Below are 21630 nucleotides of genomic sequence, written 5' to 3'. Positions count from 1 at the left end.
ACCCCACACACACACACACTTCTGTCACCTCGCGGGCAGAGTCGGCGTGATGAATGGCCAACCGCTCTCATCAATCATTCGTGATTGGGCCTGATCTGCGCTGTGATTGGCTAATTAGCCTCATCTGTAACCATTACAGTGCAGGGAGGCAGCTGCAGCGGACGAAAAAAAAAGGGGGATAAGAAAAATAAAGAAGGTGAAAAACGACACCACCAGGGGTCTGTCCTGTCACCTTACTGCCTCCGCACGATCACTGCAATGAGACAGCTACTGCCACACTGTGGCAAACACACACACACACACACACACACACACACACACACACACACACACACACTGCATACAGACACAATGCCTGGAACTAGACAGCTATAGCAAGCACACATATGCACGCACAAGCACACTTGGGAAAACCTATCAAGGAGCGAAATTTCACAGCTAATTATATTTTGAATATAAATATTGGAGTAGGATTGCCGAGTTGTCCTGCAGAATTGCGGGGAACTGTGACTGTGTGTGTGTGTGTGTGTGTGTGTGTGTGTGTGTGTGCGGTGAGCTGTGACAAGTGTGGGTCCGCTCCATCATCTCATCTGGCAACGGTTTCACACTCCAGCCAGCGTTGCAGCAGCGAGGGCAGCAACGCCTGCCTCCCGGGGGCCCGGAGGGGGGGTGGGGGGGTAATGAGAGCCAGTTATTACATGTCAGAGGGGGAAAGATCTGGTAACTGGGTGGCGACCGCTCTGCCAGATGAGTGTCCGACAGGGAATGAACAGGACAATCTGGTGAAGTGTACTGTAGGTCTAGTCAACTCAACGGTATCAAGAGTTGGGAAACGGAGAGAGAGAGAGAAAGAGAAATGGAGAGAGAGATAGAACAGATAGACAGACACGCAGGCATATTATGCAGGAGAAACATTCTCAGAAGTAAGCGAGGCAGCACAGAGTATGAGAGAGAGTGACAGAGAGAGTGAGGGAGAGAAAAAGAGAGACTGAAAGAGTGAGACAGAGAAAGGCGAGAGAGAGCCAAACCACCAGGCCTGCTCCTGACTGTTCTACGCACAGGAAATGGCCGTCTCTGCAGCCAGGAGGGGTGGGAGGGTGGATGGATTGGTGGAGAGGGGCCAGGGTCTGGTGAGGCCCCCCTCTGAACAGCTGTACCCACTGTGGGCCAACTCCAGGTGGGGGCACTGCCCATCTCAGGTTAGGGTCTAGGAAGGAGGGAAGGAGAGAGGCGAAGGCCTGCACTTCCAAGATGAGTGAGTACAACCATTCATCTTCCACTGATCAGACGTCAGAGGCCTCGCCCCCGACAGCCGCTTCACCGATCCACTGCCAACTCCAGAACCAGAACTTTGTACGATCTCCCACCAAAGCCCCCCAGTGAAAAGCAAAAGTGCTCAGCTCCCATAATGGCATAATAAAGGGCCCCATTGAGAGCATACACATTGCTGGATGTGCTCTTGCTTTTGCTCTGCTAGTCTCTGGTCTGCTCTGGGCCCCTGACATCCGATACCCAAGTGGGGAGGACGCCCAGCCCAGCCCAGCCGGCCACACGCCTTCAGACGTTGTTAGAGCAGACACACAGCACACAGCCCCTACTGCCACCCGCAATCCATCCACAGCCAATTACCACCAATTTCTCTGTCCTGGGCAGGGGCAGAGAGGGAGACGGGGAGAGAGAGAGAGAGAGACAGGGGGAGAGAGAGAGAGAGACAGGGGGAGAGAGAGAGAGAGAGAGAGAGAGACATGGGGAGAGAGAGATGGGCAGAGAAAGAATAATGTGCACACACATGGTTCTGTTTACAAATGGCCCATTGTTTGGTTTTGTCATGGCAACATCCTGCTGACGGCAGCAAAACAAAAAAATATGCATATAACTTAACCAAAGAAGATGGGCAGAGAGAGAGGCCAACAGAGGCTGAGAAAGTGTGTGTGAGAGAGAGAGAGAGAGACATGGTGAATGTGTTTGATGTCCAGGTGGGGTGGAGTTAAGCTTCCAGAAGCGGGGAGATGGCTCATTTATGTATAATGCATAAACGTCCCCACAAACACTGCTTCTGTTCCCCCCCCATCCCCGTCTGCCACCCCTCCCTCCCCGCCAGCCACTGCCTCAGTTTTCCCCCTCGCAGCATCTCGGCTTCTGTTTGACTTCCCGAAAATCTCTGCTCTCTTTTCCGAAACTGGAGACGCTTTGCGAGGCGAGGAGGTGCCTGATTCACCAGGCCTGGAATGTCAACGTTCCCACAGGAAACCTGGAGCGTCTCAAGCCACGGTGTCCTGGACAGGCGCATGCATGCATGCATGCACACACACACACACACACACACACACACACACACACACACACACACACACACTTGCAGATGCACAGACTAGACTTAATCGGCCACACACTCAAACATACACCGACCAACATACTGTTCTCATCAAATGCAGAGGCAGACCCTATGTGCCCATATAAACAGTGATAAGATGTGCACATATACACGTGCCTGCTCAGACACACATACACACGATGCTAGACAGAGGCAACTACACCATCAGCACCATCTCCCAAACGAGAGCTCCGTTAACTTAATGCTACTTTCTTTTTGTTTTATCTTAATATTTTATTTCACCAGGGCTTCACAACATCATAAATCAGTACCTTCATCTGTCAACTGAGAAATATATTCATACCCGGACATTACTTTATACAACAGCATCCTGCTGCGGTGAGGCCTTTCAACGTGACCGTATTTCTAACCCTCTAGCCGAGGGTGGAGAGTTAAAGAGAGACTTGCTGCTGCTCTACTTCCTGAACAAACAGTCTGGACAAAGGACAGAGTGCTGTTATCCTCTGTGGTTAGGAGAGGGGAGAGGGGTGGGGGTATATGACTGATCTACGATGGGCCTGGATCTGGTGAGTACTGACGCAGTGTCTGTACCCCACCTTAACAGCGTGAGGGCGGCTCGTCACCGCATGCCTCTGACGGCAGTGACCTCCCGCACTGCAATCTCCCCCACCGCCCCGCCAACAACCTACAGTACTCACCCCTATGCCCCACACCCCCCTAATAATAACAGGGACTGCCGCTGTCCGACATGGCAACCCGCAGAGTCTTTCATCTTCGCGACTATGTGCATAAAGCGCGCGCGCTTTTGCGTTTATAGTTGTCACATGCGCGATCGCACGCTGATTGACATGCGTGCGTAGCCATCCGTGCGCGCGCACACACAAAACACTTGCATACCGAGGGCCCCGTCTGCTCCTGGACGTGGCGAACCCTCTGATCGTTTCATCTCCCCAGTTCTTCCTCTGCTTGCTGCTGGCACCATTACATGAACACAAACACCGTATTTCTGTCATCATTCCCCAGGAGCCGGCATTCCCTTAATATCTCTCTTTTCTTCTGCGGGCGATTTCTTTAGGGGGTGGGAGGGGTGGACGCCGGAGGACATGGGGGGGGGGGTCTGAGTTTTGGAGGGGATCTGGGACATTGGTGAGTTGTGGGAAACTAGAGTGCAGTCTGTGGCCTCACAGCATGTGGCCCTCTCCCGTCCCCTCCCCTTCCCCTTTCTCCTTTCTCTCTCCCTCTGTTTCTTTCTTGGCAGAGAATCATAGCAGGCTTCATGCAGATCACATATTGCGGCCTCAAATGATCTGGGAAAACATACCCCACCCCCCAATGCCGCAGGGTACACGCACGTCTGAACTCTGTTCAACTCCAAAGCGGTGCGCGGACTGTACGTGCGTTTACTGTACCTTCCGTTTATGAGCTTGTGTATATGTGTGGTGAAGCTTAACCATGTGTGCAGGTACAATATTGTGTGAGAGTGTGCCTTTATGTATATACAGTATGTGTGTGTGTGCTTCTCAGCTCTTTACCTCAACATAGTCCTTGGCGTGGCCCCAGTCTCTCTTGGAGTCCAGGTTGCCCAGACTGAAGCTCTCCAGCTGGCCTAGGTGAATCTTCGCGACTGAACGGCTAATCTTACGGGTGACAAAGTTGGCTCCTGCAAAGACAGAAATGTGAAATCATGATCAACAAATATAATAGGGATTCAGACAGGTGTACACACACAACAATAGTGGTTAGGTATAGGGTGAAGAGTATGACATGCCTACCAGTACCAACCCCTAGTACTACCCTAGTACTATTCAAGGACCCCAACGGAAACAAGAACGCAAGGACTTTTTTGGTCGGACCTTTTAGACAAAAGTATTATAAATGTAACTGTGTTGTTTTACATTATTTTGCCTAATAAAAATGTCAATCAATCAATCAAACCCTTTGTCAGCTGACCACACCCTGCCTCCGTGCCCTCTCCACCACCAACTGAACACTACTACTGAAAGCCCTATGCTTTCAACCAAACCTCCTGTATCATCACCATCCAAGCTAATGCAAAAAAGCCCAGAAGCTGCCACGAATCAGAGCAATATGTTTCCACCTCACGTCTCAACCGTCAAATCTCTTTAAGAAACCTTCCTACACTTTTATCATTCCCCCCCCCTTAATTCACCATTTCGGTCTCAACCCTGGGCTGGGCGCCAAGCCAAATCTCTAAGCACCAAAAACCAGGGAAGCTCCGCAGAAAAAACACAGCGCGGAACCAAACAGGCCCAGCGCATCAAGGCGGACCACCCCAGCTCGGCTGGTTGCGGCGTGTCCGGTCCAGGAACACCGCAGTGTGGGCCAGGCCAGTCCGACCGCCCTGTAAGCAATTCATTTTCTCTATCTTCTTCGTCTCTTCTGTGAGCCGACACACGTGGAGATATTATCTGTGGCAAAAACAAATGAGCTCCTAATGACTTTTTCTGTGCCGCTAGCCAGGATGAGAGCGGCTTTGGGTGTTTGGCGGAACACAGAGGCTTGGTGTCGTGTTCTCTCTGTTCCCCACTGCAGGGAGGGAAGGGAGAGACGCAGCAGAGAGCTCTGGAACTAAACCCTCCAAGCCTCCAACCAAAACACAGCATTATACAGATGGATATCAACACCAAATATTAGGGTGTCACGTCTAATAATGGCGTCGGCTGAAGTGAAACAGCTTATTAGAGCTTGCGGGTTGCAACCATGGCTCGGGGTCCATGCCATGCCCACCTCTTGGAAAGCACCAAACTGCCGAAAATTTAATAAAACTGTCATTTCAAAGGATAGCTTATAGAAATCAAAAAGTGGGATATCAAGAGCCCACACAACAGCTTATATATATGCCTGCCATAACCTTATGTGACCCTCTAAAGTGCTGGAGCTTCTACAGGCCACTTTAAGCTCATCAAGCCCCCCCGAGGTGAATGTGGCGGGGTTCTCTTCCCCCTCCGCATCCGTCCCCTGGCCATAATTGCACGGGGGCTGTCTCGACACTGTATCACTGCGTCCTGACATGTAGCAGAGCCCCGATTTAGATGCAGGAAAATCCCATGAACCCAATCATGCGAATGCACCGAAATTTGTAGCAATTATTTCATATAAAAGCGACAGCCCCTGGGCAGGCTGAGCGAAAACAGACCTGAGAAAGTTAGACACGCTTACTCGAGGAAATACAGCGCGGGCGGTGTGTTGGTTTTGCGGGGTCACGCAGCACCCGTGTCAACGCCGCTTTGTTGACGCGTTTGAGAAACTACGTGTTTGGCTTGGACTTTCGATGGTGGGTCCTGCCATCGCTTACAAAAGGCTTACAATAAGCCCTTTTCTCTCGTTATCCAGGGAAATCAGAAAAGGCCGTCTATTATCCAAGTGTATGCACAATTTGTGTCATTGACACATTAATGAGGAAATAGCATAGATCTATGAAGCGTAGATAAATTGTCGTTGGAAAGCCCCCCCCCCCCCCAGTCTTGTCTCTGCATGATCCTCTCATCAGGGCCCTGGGGCCTCTCTCTAACCTGGCAGGTCATTATCTGTTCTGGCAAGTACTAGCCCCGCTGCTAGCTGCAGTCAAATGTTAACCATCTATTATTCATCTGCCGCTGATGCATCAGTGATTGTCAGCTTCTCGCTCAAGACATTTCAGCTAAAATGGGCTCTTATCGCATCACCAGGTGCGGAATGTTTCATACCTGTCTTACAGCATTCTGTCACTCTCAGCGATGGGCAGAAGTGTGTGTGTGTGTGTGTGTGTGTGTGTGTGTGTGTGTGTGTGTGTGTGTGTGTGTGTGTGTGTGTGTGTGTGTGTGTGTGTGTGTGTGTGTGTGTGTGGCCACTAGTGATGTGCGGGTCGGGTTTTTTCATGACCCGCCCCGCCCCAACCCGCGACGGAACGCGACCCGCCTCAACCCGCCCCGCGAACCCATATATAAATCTATGGCTCAACCCGCCCCGCGACCCGCGGTGGGAATATATATATATATTATATAGCGCTCTTTTAAGTACCCAAAGTCCCTTTAAATGTCTACAGTAGCACAACATTGTCATGGGCTGAATAAACAAGCATGTTGGTCAAAATAGGGTTTTTTTTTTTTTTTTTCGTGGAGAGCGGCTGACCCGCTCACCCTCAGCCCGCATAATTGCCTCTGAAATCCTAACTCGACCCACCCGCGCCGCGGGTTGACCCGCGGGTTACGGGTCGACCCGCTCATCACTAGTGGCCACTATGCTTTTACACACACACACACTTCTCACATGTCGATGCCTGGCTTTGGCATGTAACAGGATGCCAGGATGGTAACAACAGTAAATGGCATGGCATGGTTCCCATATGAGCCCCCCCCCCTCTCCAAGCCAAACTCGAGGTTTTGCAGGTTAAACACAGGTTGTCAAAACTCTGCCGAGCTGGCTGTTATGGGGACACGGGGATACAGTATAACATAGAACGAACCCCAATCAGTAATAAAGTCCACACACACACACACACACACACACACACACACACACACACACACACACACACACACACACACACACACACACACACATACACACACCTGTGCTACCCCAGTAAAGCTCACACCTCTGTTTAGAGTGGCTCTGGTCCCCGCTTGGCCTAATTGGTGTGCGGAGCAGAGCGCGTACTGCACCTTAATGGAGCAGCCTGCCCTGCGCCCGCTGCACAAAGCCTTCACTGTTACTGGCCCGGGTGTTAATGTGTTTCCTTTACTGGCAGCGGTACCGCAGGACAGCCAGGGGAGGAGGGTGGGGGGGAGGGCATTTGGGGTGGGGGGAGCTAACGGGAGGTTTAGGGCCCAAGCGGGGCCGGCGGTGGCCGTTTAACCTCGCCCGCGGCCCCGCGGAAAGTCCAATAAAACCACGGGCCGTGAAAACCGAGCAGACAGCAAAAGCCGTGCCAGAAACTGACACTCATTCCCTTTCTCTCTCTCCCCCCTCTCACTCATTCTCACTCAACCGTTTCTCCCCCCCCAATTCCATTTCATTTCTTTGGCCAGGGAAAGGGACAGGAAAAACGTAGCACACACACCGGCTTGCATTGGCACAGCTGGACCTGAGGATGGGGAGAGGAGGGGGTGGGGCTGTCCTTTCTGGCCAGAGCCAGTCCACTGGGCCATGTCAGTGGAGAGGCATGTGGACCCAGACAGGACCAGGGGGGTGTCTGGGTGGTTGGGGACTCGGGGGGGCCTTGGGGGGGAGGGGGGGTTCATGGAGGGGACTGCGGGAGGGTACCCAGGAAAATCTGTACCGTTAATTTAACTCACAGAGTGTAGCCCAGTGTGTTCTGGGCTGCGTTGCTCTAAGTGGCACACTGCTGACGGACGTAGGGTGACTTATGAAGTTTGTCTTCACACACCATGACGGGCCCAGCCTTCAGTCTGACCTCAGGATGTCTCTGACTCACACACCTATATATTACTCTGTGTATCCGAGTTTGTGTTCTCATATATGTGTCTGTGTGTCTGTGTGTGAGAGAACAGAAGTGGGCTTCAAAGCTCAGGGAAAATTTGAGCTCTCCAACCATACATCCATTTGACTGCTCTGTGTGTGTTTGTGTGTGAGTACACATTTCCAAGGAGTTAAGATTCAAAAGTAGTGTATTTCACTCAACTCTACTCTAAATATAGAAGGCAAGAAGATGCATGTCTTTTTTTCCCCCTAATGGTCCAGTCGATTAGTGCACTACAGTATATTGGAAATATTGCTTACTTGCTGAAGTAAATCTTGGTCTCCACTATGTAATATGCCAAATATTTCTCTACTATATCTCACCGTCTACTAGCAACTAATAGTACCTCCCTAAAAAGGAATGGTGTTATGTCAAGTCTCCATTTCTGCTGCCATACTTACCATGTCCAGCTGTTATAAGGCCCTCCCTTGTAGAGGGAGTTATGAACCATTCCCTTCTCATGTAGAGTCAGACTAAACTTTGGCATGGATTAATATGATACTAAAAATAGGCATGTGGGCTGACCATTCTTCTTAAAAATATATAACAAAAGAAATAAATGCTGTCACTTGGAATGTTCCAAAATGTTTCAAAGTTTATTCCACTATGACATGGGAGTTAATGCGTGGGAAATTCTTTTTGAAGTAGCCCCGCTCTCAACATTGGAAAAATTCCAAAATGGTCAAGACTTTTGATTTTTAATGCTGTACAGCAGCAGAGATGTCATGGAAACACAGGTTTCATCAACAGAGGTTACGCACCTGTTCTGGAATTCACCCAGAACTGCAAATCCCATAATCCTGTTCTGTCTTTGAGCAATGGTGTTGTGGAGGGGGTGGAGGGGTTGAAATGAAAGGCTTTTGTGGTGAGATTCCACGTAAGAGACGCCCCCTTCACTTTGCACCTCCGCCCCTGCACGCCCAGGGATTTGGGCCGACCCTGCATCGCCCCATTTACCCCCAAAAATGAAAGCATACTCTAATACGAGGAATAAATTTGCGGCTCTTTTTCTGTCTAAGCAACTTCAGCCACTTCTCTCTAGCACTCTAGTTATCAGACCGTGACTTATGACCGTGATACCATGACTTGTAGGAACACCGAGTGATTCTCCGGCAGTTTTTTTGATGAATCTTCCTTGGGTGGGGGCGAGGGGTTGGTTAAAGTTCCACCCGGACCCAAAGACCTGTCAGTGTCTGCCATCACTGCTATATTGCGCAATTCCCATTCCAAGTGATGTGTGGAGCTCCAACAGACAGGGGGGGGGGTATTTGCGTTTCATCCATCAGAGGTCAGGCGCTCCCACTCTGCCAGCACAATGTCTATTCACACTTAAAAGACAGCCTTGCCCTCACTCTGGGCTGACTCAACTGTCAGGGAGGGTGCCGAGAGAAAAGCAACGTAATAGGTGGAGTAGGTGAGATTAGAACTGATGTGAGAGAGGGAGAGAGAGATAGACAGACAGACGGAGGAGCAGGTAGAGTGTGGGAGAGAAAAAACAAGGACAAACGAGTCACTCCTTCTATTTAGTATGGTGCGATGCGACGAATGCCGATGGAGGGCCGCGGGGCTTTGCGGAGGTGTCAAAGAGGGCTTGAGAAAGACGAGAGGGTGTGGAGATTAGTGAGGAGGGAGGCGGCGAGACGATGTCTCTCCTGAGCTCTCCCTTGACATTGACACCGTTAGCGGCGCATGACAGGGCGCATGAGGGGGGAATGAGACAATGTGATCGACCCCGAGATGAAACGCAAACGAGATTGTAAAAGAGAAAAGAAAGAAAAATAAATTTCTGGCATGATACCAGTCACTCCCCATAGATAAGACTCCCTGGAAATGTCAGTCAGCACTCTGGAAATCAAATGAAGAAGAAAATGCCCCAGCCGGGGGGGGGGGGGGCGTTGGGGGTGTTTGTGTCTGAGGGTCTGTGTCTCTGACAGGGCTTGGCAGGGGAGTTCGGGTGGGGGGTGGGGGGTCTGGAGGTCTGGAGGGCTGTGAGGCGCTTTCACCTTGCGGTGTAATTAGCACCGCTAAGAGCTTCGGCTCAGTCAGCTGCATTCTTAGTTGCCGTGGTGACACGGGTGAAAACAAACACAGGTGCGAAGGCGGCAACGGTGATGAGTGAGGGTGAAAGCCCAACGACCTACAACGTGGGCAGGGTTTGATTGGGAGGTGGATACGATACCTTTGGATCATGTGACACAAAGTGGGACACATGGGTGTCCCCCTATACCTGCCTCAGTACAGGGGCCCTGAAATCACAAAAGCCCTAAATAAAGTAAGAGGGAGGGCGGCAGAAATCACCCATTTCTGCTGGAATTAATTTATGTAAGTTGATGTCTTGCCATGTGCCTCCCTATGAATACATCGATTCTGGTTGGATCTGGAAGCTACTGGTTGGGGGTGGTGACAGAAAGTACTCTGTTTCACTTTGGGGTGTACAGTACGTGGCTCCCCCGTCTCCCGCATTCATAACACCTACGGGCCAGAGGAGAGGAGGGCTCTGTCATCGGCCCTTCTACTCCGGGGTCAGACTCAGCCTCTTCACCTGGCCACAGTTCACCTGATGTTTAGGCTGGCACTCAATGAGCTATCTCTTGCTGAAAACTGACAGGACGAGGAATGGGAACACAAAAATGGCACGCCCTGTGCCGAGTTACGAGCTCTAAGAGGTACGGGGGGGGTCGGGGCATGGATCCCCCGTTGATGTCGGGTGCTTATCCAAGCAATTCCTCTTCAAAGATATCCTTTTGGAAATAACCACCCAAATATGAGCAAAACATATCCTCTTACTAATCTACCGTGCGATCTGACCTTTTCGTTTCAACTTCAACGCAAGCAGAAAGCTGAAACTAATGTGTGTATGCGTGTGTGTTTGAGGGGTAGCGTTGACTTTGGCAGTGACGTTCTTACTTCCCCGATGCTAGCTAGTTTTCTCTCCTAGCATGACGGTATATTATTCTATGCTGGTGAGTGTGAACCACAGAGAGGGCTCTCTGGTCGGAGGGACGGAGAGGGGCTTCCCCAAATAAACCAGGGGATTAACCCTGCTCGCAGCCTGGGGGGGCTGGATGGTCAGCGGTGGGAATGGAGTATCTCACTCACACACGCACTAGCTGCACTGATTTACAGTAAAGCCTTACATCAACACACAGCTAATAATTATAAATTAAACTCAGGTACGGTCTCAGATTATCGAAATGAGATTGAGAGAGACTGAGACACTATAAGCTAGTTGTATACAGAGAGCAAATAAACACATGAAGTGGTTATTTTCACAGGTTTCCCTGCTGATCACTATTGCCAATTGAAAGCGCGGTTATGGCGAGTCTCATGTGTCAGGGCAATATGGAGTCCATTTAGCACCACTGCTAACGCTAATCCCTCTCAGTGTCAGCGTGAGGCCCCGTTTGTTATGGCTAATGGCTAGGCTAACCGGCGAAGAGCTCCGCCATGGTGTGAACCAGCCGCGCTTCTGTTTGCTTTGCTTCACGCAGGATTTCCACCAGGTTATTTTCCCTTCTCAGGCCACCCCGCCCCGACCCTTCGCTGCAGCACAATAGGAATCAGCTGTTTATTGGTGGAACGCATTACGTGTTTACGAGAAGGGGTAAGAGAATCTGAGGGAAACATTCCTGCTGGGATTAAGTAATGCCGAGGGAGAGGAAGACGAAGGAAAACTGCTCAATTCCTGCAGCCTCTCTCCAGAATCCACTTCCCAGCAGACACCCGAGGCATCTCAAAACGCATCATGCCATGCCACAATGCACCACAGCACTCACCAGGCCAGAACCATGGGAACGAGTTTCAATATTTCTGTTCAGAAACAGGGATGAAGAAAAAGCCCCTGAGAAAAGGCCAGCGTCTCTCGCACGCACTCGAACACAGATGCACACAGAACAGACACAGTCACTGGCACTGTAAGAGGGTGACATCACAGCCCTTCCTGTGTGTGGGACCAGGGAGCTGGTGATGTCATGGCCACTGAATGTGACATCATGGACTTCCTCCCCATTAGTGACTAATTACCCCAGAGGTACAGAGAGGGAGGGAGTGGCAGTGCACAGGTAATGAATGATCCTTTATCTCCCCGTCAGCCATTAGTACTCACACACGCAATTCCAACAGGTTGACTGCAGGCATTTAGTCATGCGCTGCCGAGTACAGAAAAGGTTTGTTTTCATTTCTTAATTGATTTCAGTAAATTATTAGACATATTATATGTAATTCTGTTGTTTCTAAGGAATCCACACATCAACCCAAGTTCTTTGTGTGTGCACAGCCAATAGAAATGTGACTCAAGTGTTCTGAAAATGCCTCAGCTCCTCTCTTTAGCTCAATATATTATATAACACCATAATTGTACAGGAACAAGTACAAATATAGTATAAAGTATGTCTCAGCACTTCTATCTTTATCTATTCAACATTGTGCCAATGCGAAAACATTTTGAGCATTTGTGCAGTTCGCAGCACTAGTCCCTCCCCTCTCGGGCCCTCCTGTGGGTGAGGGAGAGGACGGCCAAACACCCCCTCGTTGCGTGGCGTGGAGGTAGTGGGGTCACAACATCGCCTGGGGGCCTGGGTAAACACTGGCCAGCCTGGCCAACACAAGCGCCACCCCGGGTTGAGCAAGGCAGCCGCGGGACATCTGGCCACATCAGAGCACAGCGTTCCTACTTTATGAGCAACAACAGACGTAACTCTGACACGAGAAGTGGCAGGAGCGAAGCCAGTGGCCTGCCGGGAAACGCTGACCGATAGAGAAAAAGAGAGCGAAAGAGGGAGGGATGGAGAGAGAGAGAGAGAGAGAGAGAGGAGGAGAGGGAGGGAGAAATTGAGCTGGCCAAAGTAAGGCTAAAGAGGGGTCACGAGGGTGGGTAGTGGGCCCTGTCCTTATAAGGTCATGGTGCGTAAGTCTGTGTGTGAGGAGATTGACGCAAGGTTCTCTGATTTCATGATTTCTCAGGGCCAGTGGTTCAGCCCTTTGTCTCCCTTTCCATCAGCCCACGTCTTGTCATCCAAGCAGCTTTCTCCACCCGAGTGCCTTTCGCTTTCCTGCAAGCCAAGGAGACGTTCCCTGTGTCGCTCTCCTTCTCTACTGCATCTCCATTCCTTTCCTAATTTCTCTCCATCATCTCCCGTTACAGTGTGTTATCATAACAAAACTCAGTGGTTTTTTTTGCCCCCCCCCCCTAGTTGGATGTAAGCTATCCCAGTTCCCACACCTATCTTGGTGGTAACCCATTAGGCTTTACTGGCCGACCCCTGATCCTTGGCTGGGGTCGTGGCCAGGGCCTTCATTAGGGGATAAATCATAAACACCTGAGCGGGCTGACCTGGGCGCTATGCTGGGGGCTCCTGTCATGTGGTACTAATTTTGGGTCGCAGCGGCGTGTAAATCGGGTTAAACCAGCGCTCGCGACCCTCTGGGCTCAGAGCACATATTAAAAAATCTGACCGCAGACCGTTCACTCAGTATGCCTCAGAGTGTGTGTATGTGTGTCTGCTTGCAGTTATGTGCTTATATGACTACATGTCTTGTGTGACATTGTGCATGTTTTCACTCAGAACTCAGCAGGCTAAAGTCATCTTTGTCTTAGGGTTTGGTTAACAATAACCCTGTGAATGATTCTAATGACCTATTTATACTTAGTTACGCGGTTGTCGTGCACCAAACATAGCAGATCTACGAGCTCACAACATTTGCCGCACTTTTGGTGCGTGACAAAAAAAATTAAGTACAGTATAAGTATAACTCCGGCTTAACTGTAACTAATAATCAGTAAAACATGATTTTGAAAGGATGTGACTGGCCGGAGTGAAAGTGTGCTTATGTGAGGTGCAGTGATTGGCACTCACCTCTCCTCGGGCTCTCGTGGTTGAAGAGGATGCCGTTGACAGCGTACATGTTGTAGGCCTCTCGGAAGTTCACCACTATCCAGTAGGCATAGAGCTTAGCAGCACCTGGGAGAAGAAAGAGATGGAGTCAGACAGAGAGATATATAAGGGCAGGCAGATAGAAGAGTGAAAGATAAGACACAGAGAACTCAATCCTTTTACAATAGTTTTTTTTTAAATTTCTTATTGAGAGACAGGGATTATTTGTCACTCACTCGTACAGGTAGGCAAAATGCTGATGCAGCGTACAACAGCAATTGCATATGATAATGGATTTAAATTAACTCTTTCAGAGCCAATGAAATAAAAAAATTATTGCGAACTGTGCCAACTTTTTTCTATTTTTTTTTTCAAAGTAAAAAAAAAGTGCTTAGGAAGCAAGATACAGCCTTTTTCAGTTATAGGTTAAACAAAGAGTGGATGGAGCTGCAAATCTTCAGATAATGATATCTTGGGTTCTGAACACTGAACACACAAAAAAAACCTCTGGATTTCTCGTTCTGGCACTGAGGGTATAACCCTAAAACTCGGGATAACTCGGGGCTTGGCACTGAGAGAGTTAAATAAAAAGAATAAAAGTAAGATAAGGTTAAAAATTATAGTTACAGTGGGGGATGTGAAATAGCGAATGTTCATGGGTGGGGGCAAAATTTGGTATCTGATTGATAGAATATCCAGTAAGTTACAGTATGTACATCTTGATACCAGCATTTGGTTTGTAGTCCGTTATTGTAGTAATGGCTGTGCTTATGACTCACTTTAATTCCCTCAGGAGGGAAAAAGGACAGTATAAGCACGAATGGTACTCCATATCAGCTGAACACAAATTCGTGAGAACCATTGATTTCCCATGGATTACATCAGTTATTAGTTTGAGTAGAATATATCGAAGGTATGTGTGCAACACTTTGGCAATACAATTCTGATAGTCAAGTCAATATACTTCTTTGTACGACAAATTGCGAGAATAGCTGAGCTACAAGCTTATGTGTTGTGAGCTTAAAAATATGCTATTTTCGCTATTAAACATTTTAAATGTTTTAATAAAAAATAAAAAATCTGCTTTTGACAACGTTCACCTATAATGAAACGCCCAAAATTGGGACGCCAGGTTTAAATAACTTAAATTGAGTTGAATTGAGAGACAGAGTAAGATTGACAGTCAGAAGAGTGTGTTATAGAAACATTAGAAGCCGTTGCTACATGTCAAGAGATGGTGCCGTGTCATGCGTATCTGTGCTGCCGTTCGTATTTCACCATCGAAAGGCAGCCTCCTGTTGATTGACCAAAAGCAGGCACGTACTAAATGTTCTCCCCTCCTTCCTCACACCATCATCCTCCTCCTCCTACTTCCCGGTCTCTTGTGATGAGGGGAATACCAGTGCGACCAAGAAGGGGAGGCGCTGGTTGGTTAAGACATCGAGGTCAGTACATTGCACTTGAGGTGAAGGGAGGTCACCATGGCAACTCCATGACCCCCCCACCCCCCCCCACCCAACACACACACACTCTTCTAATTAATAGAGGAGCAGCCCATGCCTATTATGGTATGTGCCTCCCATACCAGCGTCAGATCAAGTGCTGACAGACGAGTAAAGTGTCGGAGTGCGGAGAACATTTAGACAACACCGAACATGAAATCCGATCTCCGCGGCACACGGGTACGCAAGGCGCGTGCGTGCATATGTGTATGTGTGAGTGAATGTCTATGTGAGTGTGTGTGTACAGAAAGTGAGTGCTGAGTGCTGTGGATATAAAGGTGTCTTTGTTAAAGTGAGAGCCTTACTCCAGTCAGACATGTGGCCTGGGGCTGCGGTGGGGGGGGGGAATGGAGAGCTCAAAGTCTCCCCAAGCACTGAAGCCCCCCTCTGTTCATAGACACACACAAACCTTTTGAAGATGGGTGTGAAGGCATCAAAGTTCAGCAATAAAGCGTATGTGTGTATATATCTACGGTATACGTACAAGATAGTTTTTAAGTGTGGCACAAGGGTAACAGCATTAACCACCTAAACCCTATATATACTTTGTTGACTGGAGTCCCCCAGGGGTCTGTAACGGTTCCCGAGCCATGTGGCCCATAGGGCAGGAGCCTATATCCTGTTTCTATAGAGTGAGGCGGCTTGATGTACAAGTACACCCCCTGGACATGACGCTAGCATGTCCCAGGGACTTACTTTAGCCCCAAAACAACCCTTGTCCTGATTGCCAAGCAGGGAGGCATTGGGTCCCGTTTTTATAGTCTTTGGTATGACCTGGCCGGAGGATTGAACCCCGACCTCCCAATCTCATGGAGGACCAAAAAGCACTCTAACCACAAGGCCACTGAGCTGGTGGTCTACTGTATACTAGGCCAACTCCTTTTTTCTCTCTACGCCAACGTTTGCCAAAAATGGCCGATCCACAAGCTCAAGACACACGTCCAGAACAGGGATGCTATGGTTCATGTGGTTAAGTGTGTATGTGCATGTCTGTGTGTGCGCATATATCAGTGTGTCTCTTACCATAAGGTGAGCGGGGATAGAAGGGCGTGGTCTCCTTCTGGGGGATCTCCTGGACTTTGCCGTACAGCTCGCTGGTGGAGGCCTGGTAGAAACGCACGTCATGGGTCAGCCCGCACGTCTTGACGGCGTCCAGCAAGCGCAGAGTGCCCACGCCATCCACGTTAGCTGTGTACTCCGCCAGCTCGAATGAAATCTAGAGGAGAGACGAGAGAGACAGAAATTTACAAAACCTTGACAAGATAAGCCAGATCTTTCCATTAATGTTCCCAGAATCCCCTTGGCTTCCTGTTGGCTTGAGGAGAGGGTGTTCAGATGCAGTGAGAATGTGTTGTTTCTGGAGCCCATCAGAGCAGATTAGAAAGCTCATGCCTCAAACTCAAACTCCCATAATGCCTGTTACTGTCAGCGAACGCCAAGAGGGGAGGGAACTTAATGGACACTAGGGGAAAATAGAGTTTAAATTACAAGTGTGTGTGTGTGTGTGTGTGTGTGTGTGTGTGTGTATGTTATGCAAGTGCATGTTTGAGATAGCCTATGATACTATGTGCTGTACATGTTCGTTTCTATGGTTGTGTCTGTGTGTGTGTGTGTGTGTGTGTGTGTGTGTGTGTGTGTGTGTGTGTGTGTGTGTGTGTGTGTGTGTGCATATACAAGCCTCCCATGCTAGCACATTACTGCATGTGCATGTGTATTATGCAAGAAGTGCATGCCTGAGATAGCCTTTGATACTATGTATGTACTGTATGTGTTTGTTTATGCTTGTGTGTGTGTGTGTGTGTGTGTGTGTGTGTGCGTGTGTGCGTGTGTGCGTGTGTGCGTGTGCGTGTGCGTGTGTGTGCGCGTGCGTGTGTGCGTGCGTGAGTGCGTGCGTGCGTGCGTGCACATACAGGCCTCCCACGCTTGCACATTTGTGTGTTTCTGTGCACATGCACACACATACTCATCGTTCCGTGCGTGCGTGCTTGCATGTGTGCGTGCAAGGTCTGCATCCAGGCTGCAGATCAGGCGTGACTGTGGGTTTGAAAAGCCGTGCTGGTTGTGGTCACCACACCTGGAGCTGGAGAGCCAGGGGAGTCATGCTCTGTGTGGAGGAAACGCTCTGGGCCCTTTTAGTGGGGTCCGCAGAGCCTCTGCACACAGCCAGAGGGATAAAGACCCCTTATTTAGACCAGGGAGCCAAGAACACTGGGCCTCTATTTCACTCGGTCATAGGCCATCCGTACTATATAGAAACACTCACATTAGACACACACACACACCTACACAGATGTGCTGTGTGGATGTGAGCGTGCGTGCATACGCACAGTGGGCCGTTTTGATCGGCTTCGATTGGACTTCTTTAAAAGAGCTCCAGGGCTCAGCCTAATCGCCTCTGGCGTGCCTCTTGCGCTTCTGTTTGACATGCTGACACTTTCGTTAATGTCTCTCTCTTTCTCACACACAAAATTACATTTTACATTGACACATACATACACAACTATGCATGCATATACCAACTTATTTTCTTTTTTTTACGCACACCCCTCGTCAGGTCAAGTGCTTTCCTTCACTGAGCAGTCAGTTTAGGCTGTGTGAAGCAGGGTCCTACAGGGGCCATCCCTGCAGAGCAATGGGGAGGGGACCAGGGGTAATGAACCTTCACCTGAAACCAACAATACCAGCCTTCATGTCAAGTGGAGGAGGGGGGAAAACTACACATCGCTGTGCAAACGCAACGTAATTTCCCCTCTCCAACCAACAGAATGTAAGCACAGCTCTCTGAGCTCTTCCTCTCTTCTCTTTGACTTGTCCTCTGTAGCAACCCCTCCTCCATCTCTTTCTCTGGTACTGGTAAAGCTTAAAGGGTTAGTTCAGATTTTTTGAGTATTTTCTGTAGGATATACTTACCATTAATGTAGTGGTTGCAAAGGTATTAATTGATTGCCCGAGTCCCGTGGTCAGAGTTATGGTCCGGTTCTGATAAATATGAAGTAGTTCCGGTAGATTAGTATATTTGGTGGGGGCCGCTCATTAAAAATAAATTAATTTAAAAAACTAGCGTCATTTGTATTGTTCACCTATTTCTACCATATAGAGCAGGTTTCGTTCAATTTCGACTTCTCTGTCACATGGTACTAATGTTTGTGTCCAGAATCACTCCGCCGCGGCAGCCTACTCAAGCACAAAATATATGAAACAATTTTTTTTTTTATCAGAACCGGACCATAACTCTGACCACGGGACTCGGGCAATCAATTAATACCTTTGCAACCACTACATTAATGGTAAGTATTTCCTACAGAAAATACTCAAAATCTAACTAACCCTTTAAGGCTAATACATGCTCCTTCCGACTTCCGAAACTTTCTTCGGAAAGGTAGGTGATATAAAACTACAAATGGACATTATTTCCGAACTTCTGATGGGCGGTCTCAGAACTTTTCCTCTGTGCTCGTGCACCTCCGGATGTCCCGACTCTCCACACTCTAGTTTGGAAAGCCTGTCCGAACCGGAAGATTTTAAGACGTCGGACGGAGCATGTATTACCTACTGCTATACCTCTCTTACCAATACCCCCCCTCCCCGCCCCCCAACCCACCCAAACCAGTCCTGCTGTCTGTGTGTGTGAGCTTGCCCATTCTTCTTGGTATGCGACACACAATTGCACAAAAACACACACGGGACCCGACCAAGGGTATCAAAACCAGCTGAGAAGGGCAGGGTCCAGGACGCCATGACAACTTAAATCAAACAAATTGCCTTAATGCCTCCATTCTCTGTCATTATGTAAGGCCAGGTCTGAGCGCTGACGATTTAAAGGCCAGACATTTGGTGTATACTGTGTGTGCGTGTGTGTGTGTGTGTGTGTGTGTGTGTGTGTGTGTGTGTGTGTGTCTAGGGGTGGCTGCTGGGGCCCCTCGGTCCACTCCTGGCAGATATTGTTCTACTCTGGGAGGCCAGCCAAGCTCTGTCAGCATTGGGGGTCTGCCGCCAAGCAAATATTCTGAAACCCTACCAAAAAAAAAAGTGATGCGTTTAAAAGGTTCTAAATGTACAGGATATACGCGCCGCGTTTGGAGGTCTCATTTCATTTCTGCTCACACAAGGCCTGCCCAGATTCGTGCTTGAGAGCAGGGAATGTGACTCCGTGACCGTGTGTGTTCAGTGTGTACTGTATGTAGGCGTGTGTGTGTGTGTGTGTGTGTGTGTGTGTGTGTGTGTGTGTGTGTGTGTGTGTGTGTGTGTGTGTGTGTGTGTGTGTGTGTGTGTGCGAGCGTGTCTTGACAGATGTATAAATATGAATTACATTTATTCAGCCATGGCCTCTCTCTGCATACCTTCATGGCCATGTGTATGCCTTTGGCGGTACAGTATAATAATACTTAAACTTTACATGCAGGTATATATATATACAGTATATATAAATGCAGACATTCTGAGAGCGTTCCAAAGCCAAAAACAAGTGAAATATTCAGGGGGAAAGACACAAAAACACAATACAGAAATAACTTTCGTTCCCAACAGTGGTTAAAAACCCTGCATTTGGAAAAAGTACTCGCATGTTCGTACTCGCATGTCTATTAGTAATAGTATCAATACTGCAATGTAGTGAGATACTTTATACTCTGAGAAGTCCCGTATTCAAAATGTACTTGTATAAAAGTACAAAAGTATCGGCATCAAAATATACTTAAAGTAGCAAAGTACTCATTGTGCAGAATGTCCCATTTCACAAATTCTAAAAATCTTTTGAAAATAGCCGATCTACAAGCTCACAATGGGTCGCAATGGCTGAAATATATATAGGGCTGAAGTGGTTAGTGTGTTTTGTAATAATAATCTAAATTCACAAAGTAACCAGTAACTTACGTTTTCATATAATGGAGTAAAAGTACAATATTTTCCTCTGAGATGTAGAGGGGTAGAAGTAAAAGTATTGAAAATTGTAAATACTGAAGAAAGTAAAACACGCCTCAAAATTTGACTTAAGTACAGTAATTGAGTACATGTACTTAGTTACTTTACACCACTGGAACACACATTGGCTTGCAAAAGAATCAGGCTACAGTGTGTGTGTGTGTCCTGTGTCCTGCACGCCTCCCAGCCTCCCTATGATCTTATGAAAAGACAGTCTATCTACTTTAGGGGAGTAGACAACCCTGACCAATTACAACATAAAGAACAACAACTTCCTCCAGATGGCTACAGTGAACTCCCTTATTCATTGGAAAACAAAATACATCTACACATGTTCACAAAAAAACATCTTTGAACAAACACCTCAGTCGCATTGTTCTGCTTGACCAGTACAGTATACGGCACAGAAAATACCACTACTGTATGTTTCGTGTGTGTGTGTGTGTGTGTGTTTCAGATTCTGCATGTTATGTTTTTGCATTTCTTGTGCACTGCATATTTCCTTGTGTTCTGTGTTATACAAGTCAATCTGACTTGACTCACTATTTGGATACATGTACTGTAAACAGCATACATGCCCAGACATCAAAAACAAAGTAGACTATTTACAGTTACACATCCTAAATATGACTCTAAACCAAAAACCATTGTATTCCATCGATATACACAAAGTGTCAAACGTAAGGTGTAAGACGAGAAATTGTGTATGTATGGACATGTACACAGCTTTCCACTGCAAGGATTTGAGATGCCGTCTTTCAGAATCTAAGAACTGTGTGTGGAAAAAGAAAAAAATTGAAATACTGCAACACTGTTGTATGCCTCCACAAACCATTTGCAGTTTACTTTACATCCATGTTTATGTAGTGAATATAGTATGTATTTTTTGGCAAAATGTACATTATCACTATACTTACATGTATGAAACATGTTGTTAGGTCACAATGACCTTGACCACCAAAATCTAATCAGTATATCCTTGAGTCCAAGTGGACTTTTGTGATAAATTTGAAGAAATTCCCTCAAGGCTAGGGATGGGACGATAATTGTTATAGTTTATCGGGCTAAAAAGCCGCTCACAATAATCGTATTGCAGAGATTCTAATTTATCGTGATGTCCTCCGTCATACTCAAGGATGAATTAGCTTTTTTTAGCTTGTTGTTTGTTTTGTACCACTTAAACCTTCTATACTTGACCTGTCAAGAGCGCATTTGGTACGCTCTTATTTCACTCTACACAAATCGATTGGCCCAAAATAGCAGATCTACAAGCTCAACGCGTAGCAACACAATGCGTTGTGAGCTTGTAGATTGGCTATTTTGAGCAAATGTTCCCCCCAGAATAGGGATGTTGGGGGTTCAAGTGGTTAACAAAAGTGGCATTTTAAATTTAAAGCATATTTTAATTATCGCAATAATATCGTAGTAATAGTAATTATTTTTGCCACAATTATCGTGACATTTTCATATCGTCTCATCCCTACTCAAGGCATTCGTGAGATATCACGTTCACGAGAA

At 47.9% G+C, this 21630-nt stretch overlaps 1 protein-coding gene across 1 annotated transcript in view; it reads right to left on the bottom strand.

Annotated features, from left to right (window-relative positions):
* The window catches only part of gmds (GDP-mannose 4,6-dehydratase), a 160606-nt gene that overhangs the window by 93452 nt on the left and 45524 nt on the right, over positions 1-21630 (bottom strand). The window contains exons 5-7 of the mRNA XM_080431490.1: positions 16216-16408; positions 13673-13777; positions 3868-3995 (exon numbers count right to left, since the gene is read on the bottom strand). Of these exons, the coding sequence (XP_080287616.1) occupies positions 3868-3995; positions 13673-13777; positions 16216-16408 (426 nt within the window). The remainder of the gene's footprint in view (positions 1-3867; positions 3996-13672; positions 13778-16215; positions 16409-21630) is intronic.

The sequence above is a fragment of the Gymnoscopelus braueri genome (genome assembly GCF_963280865.1).
Source record: "Gymnoscopelus braueri genome assembly, chromosome: 6".
Classification (NCBI taxonomy): Eukaryota; Metazoa; Chordata; class Actinopteri; order Myctophiformes; family Myctophidae; genus Gymnoscopelus; species Gymnoscopelus braueri.
Note: the sequence above shows the minus strand (reverse complement) of the source record. Positions and strands in the feature narration are given on the sequence as shown.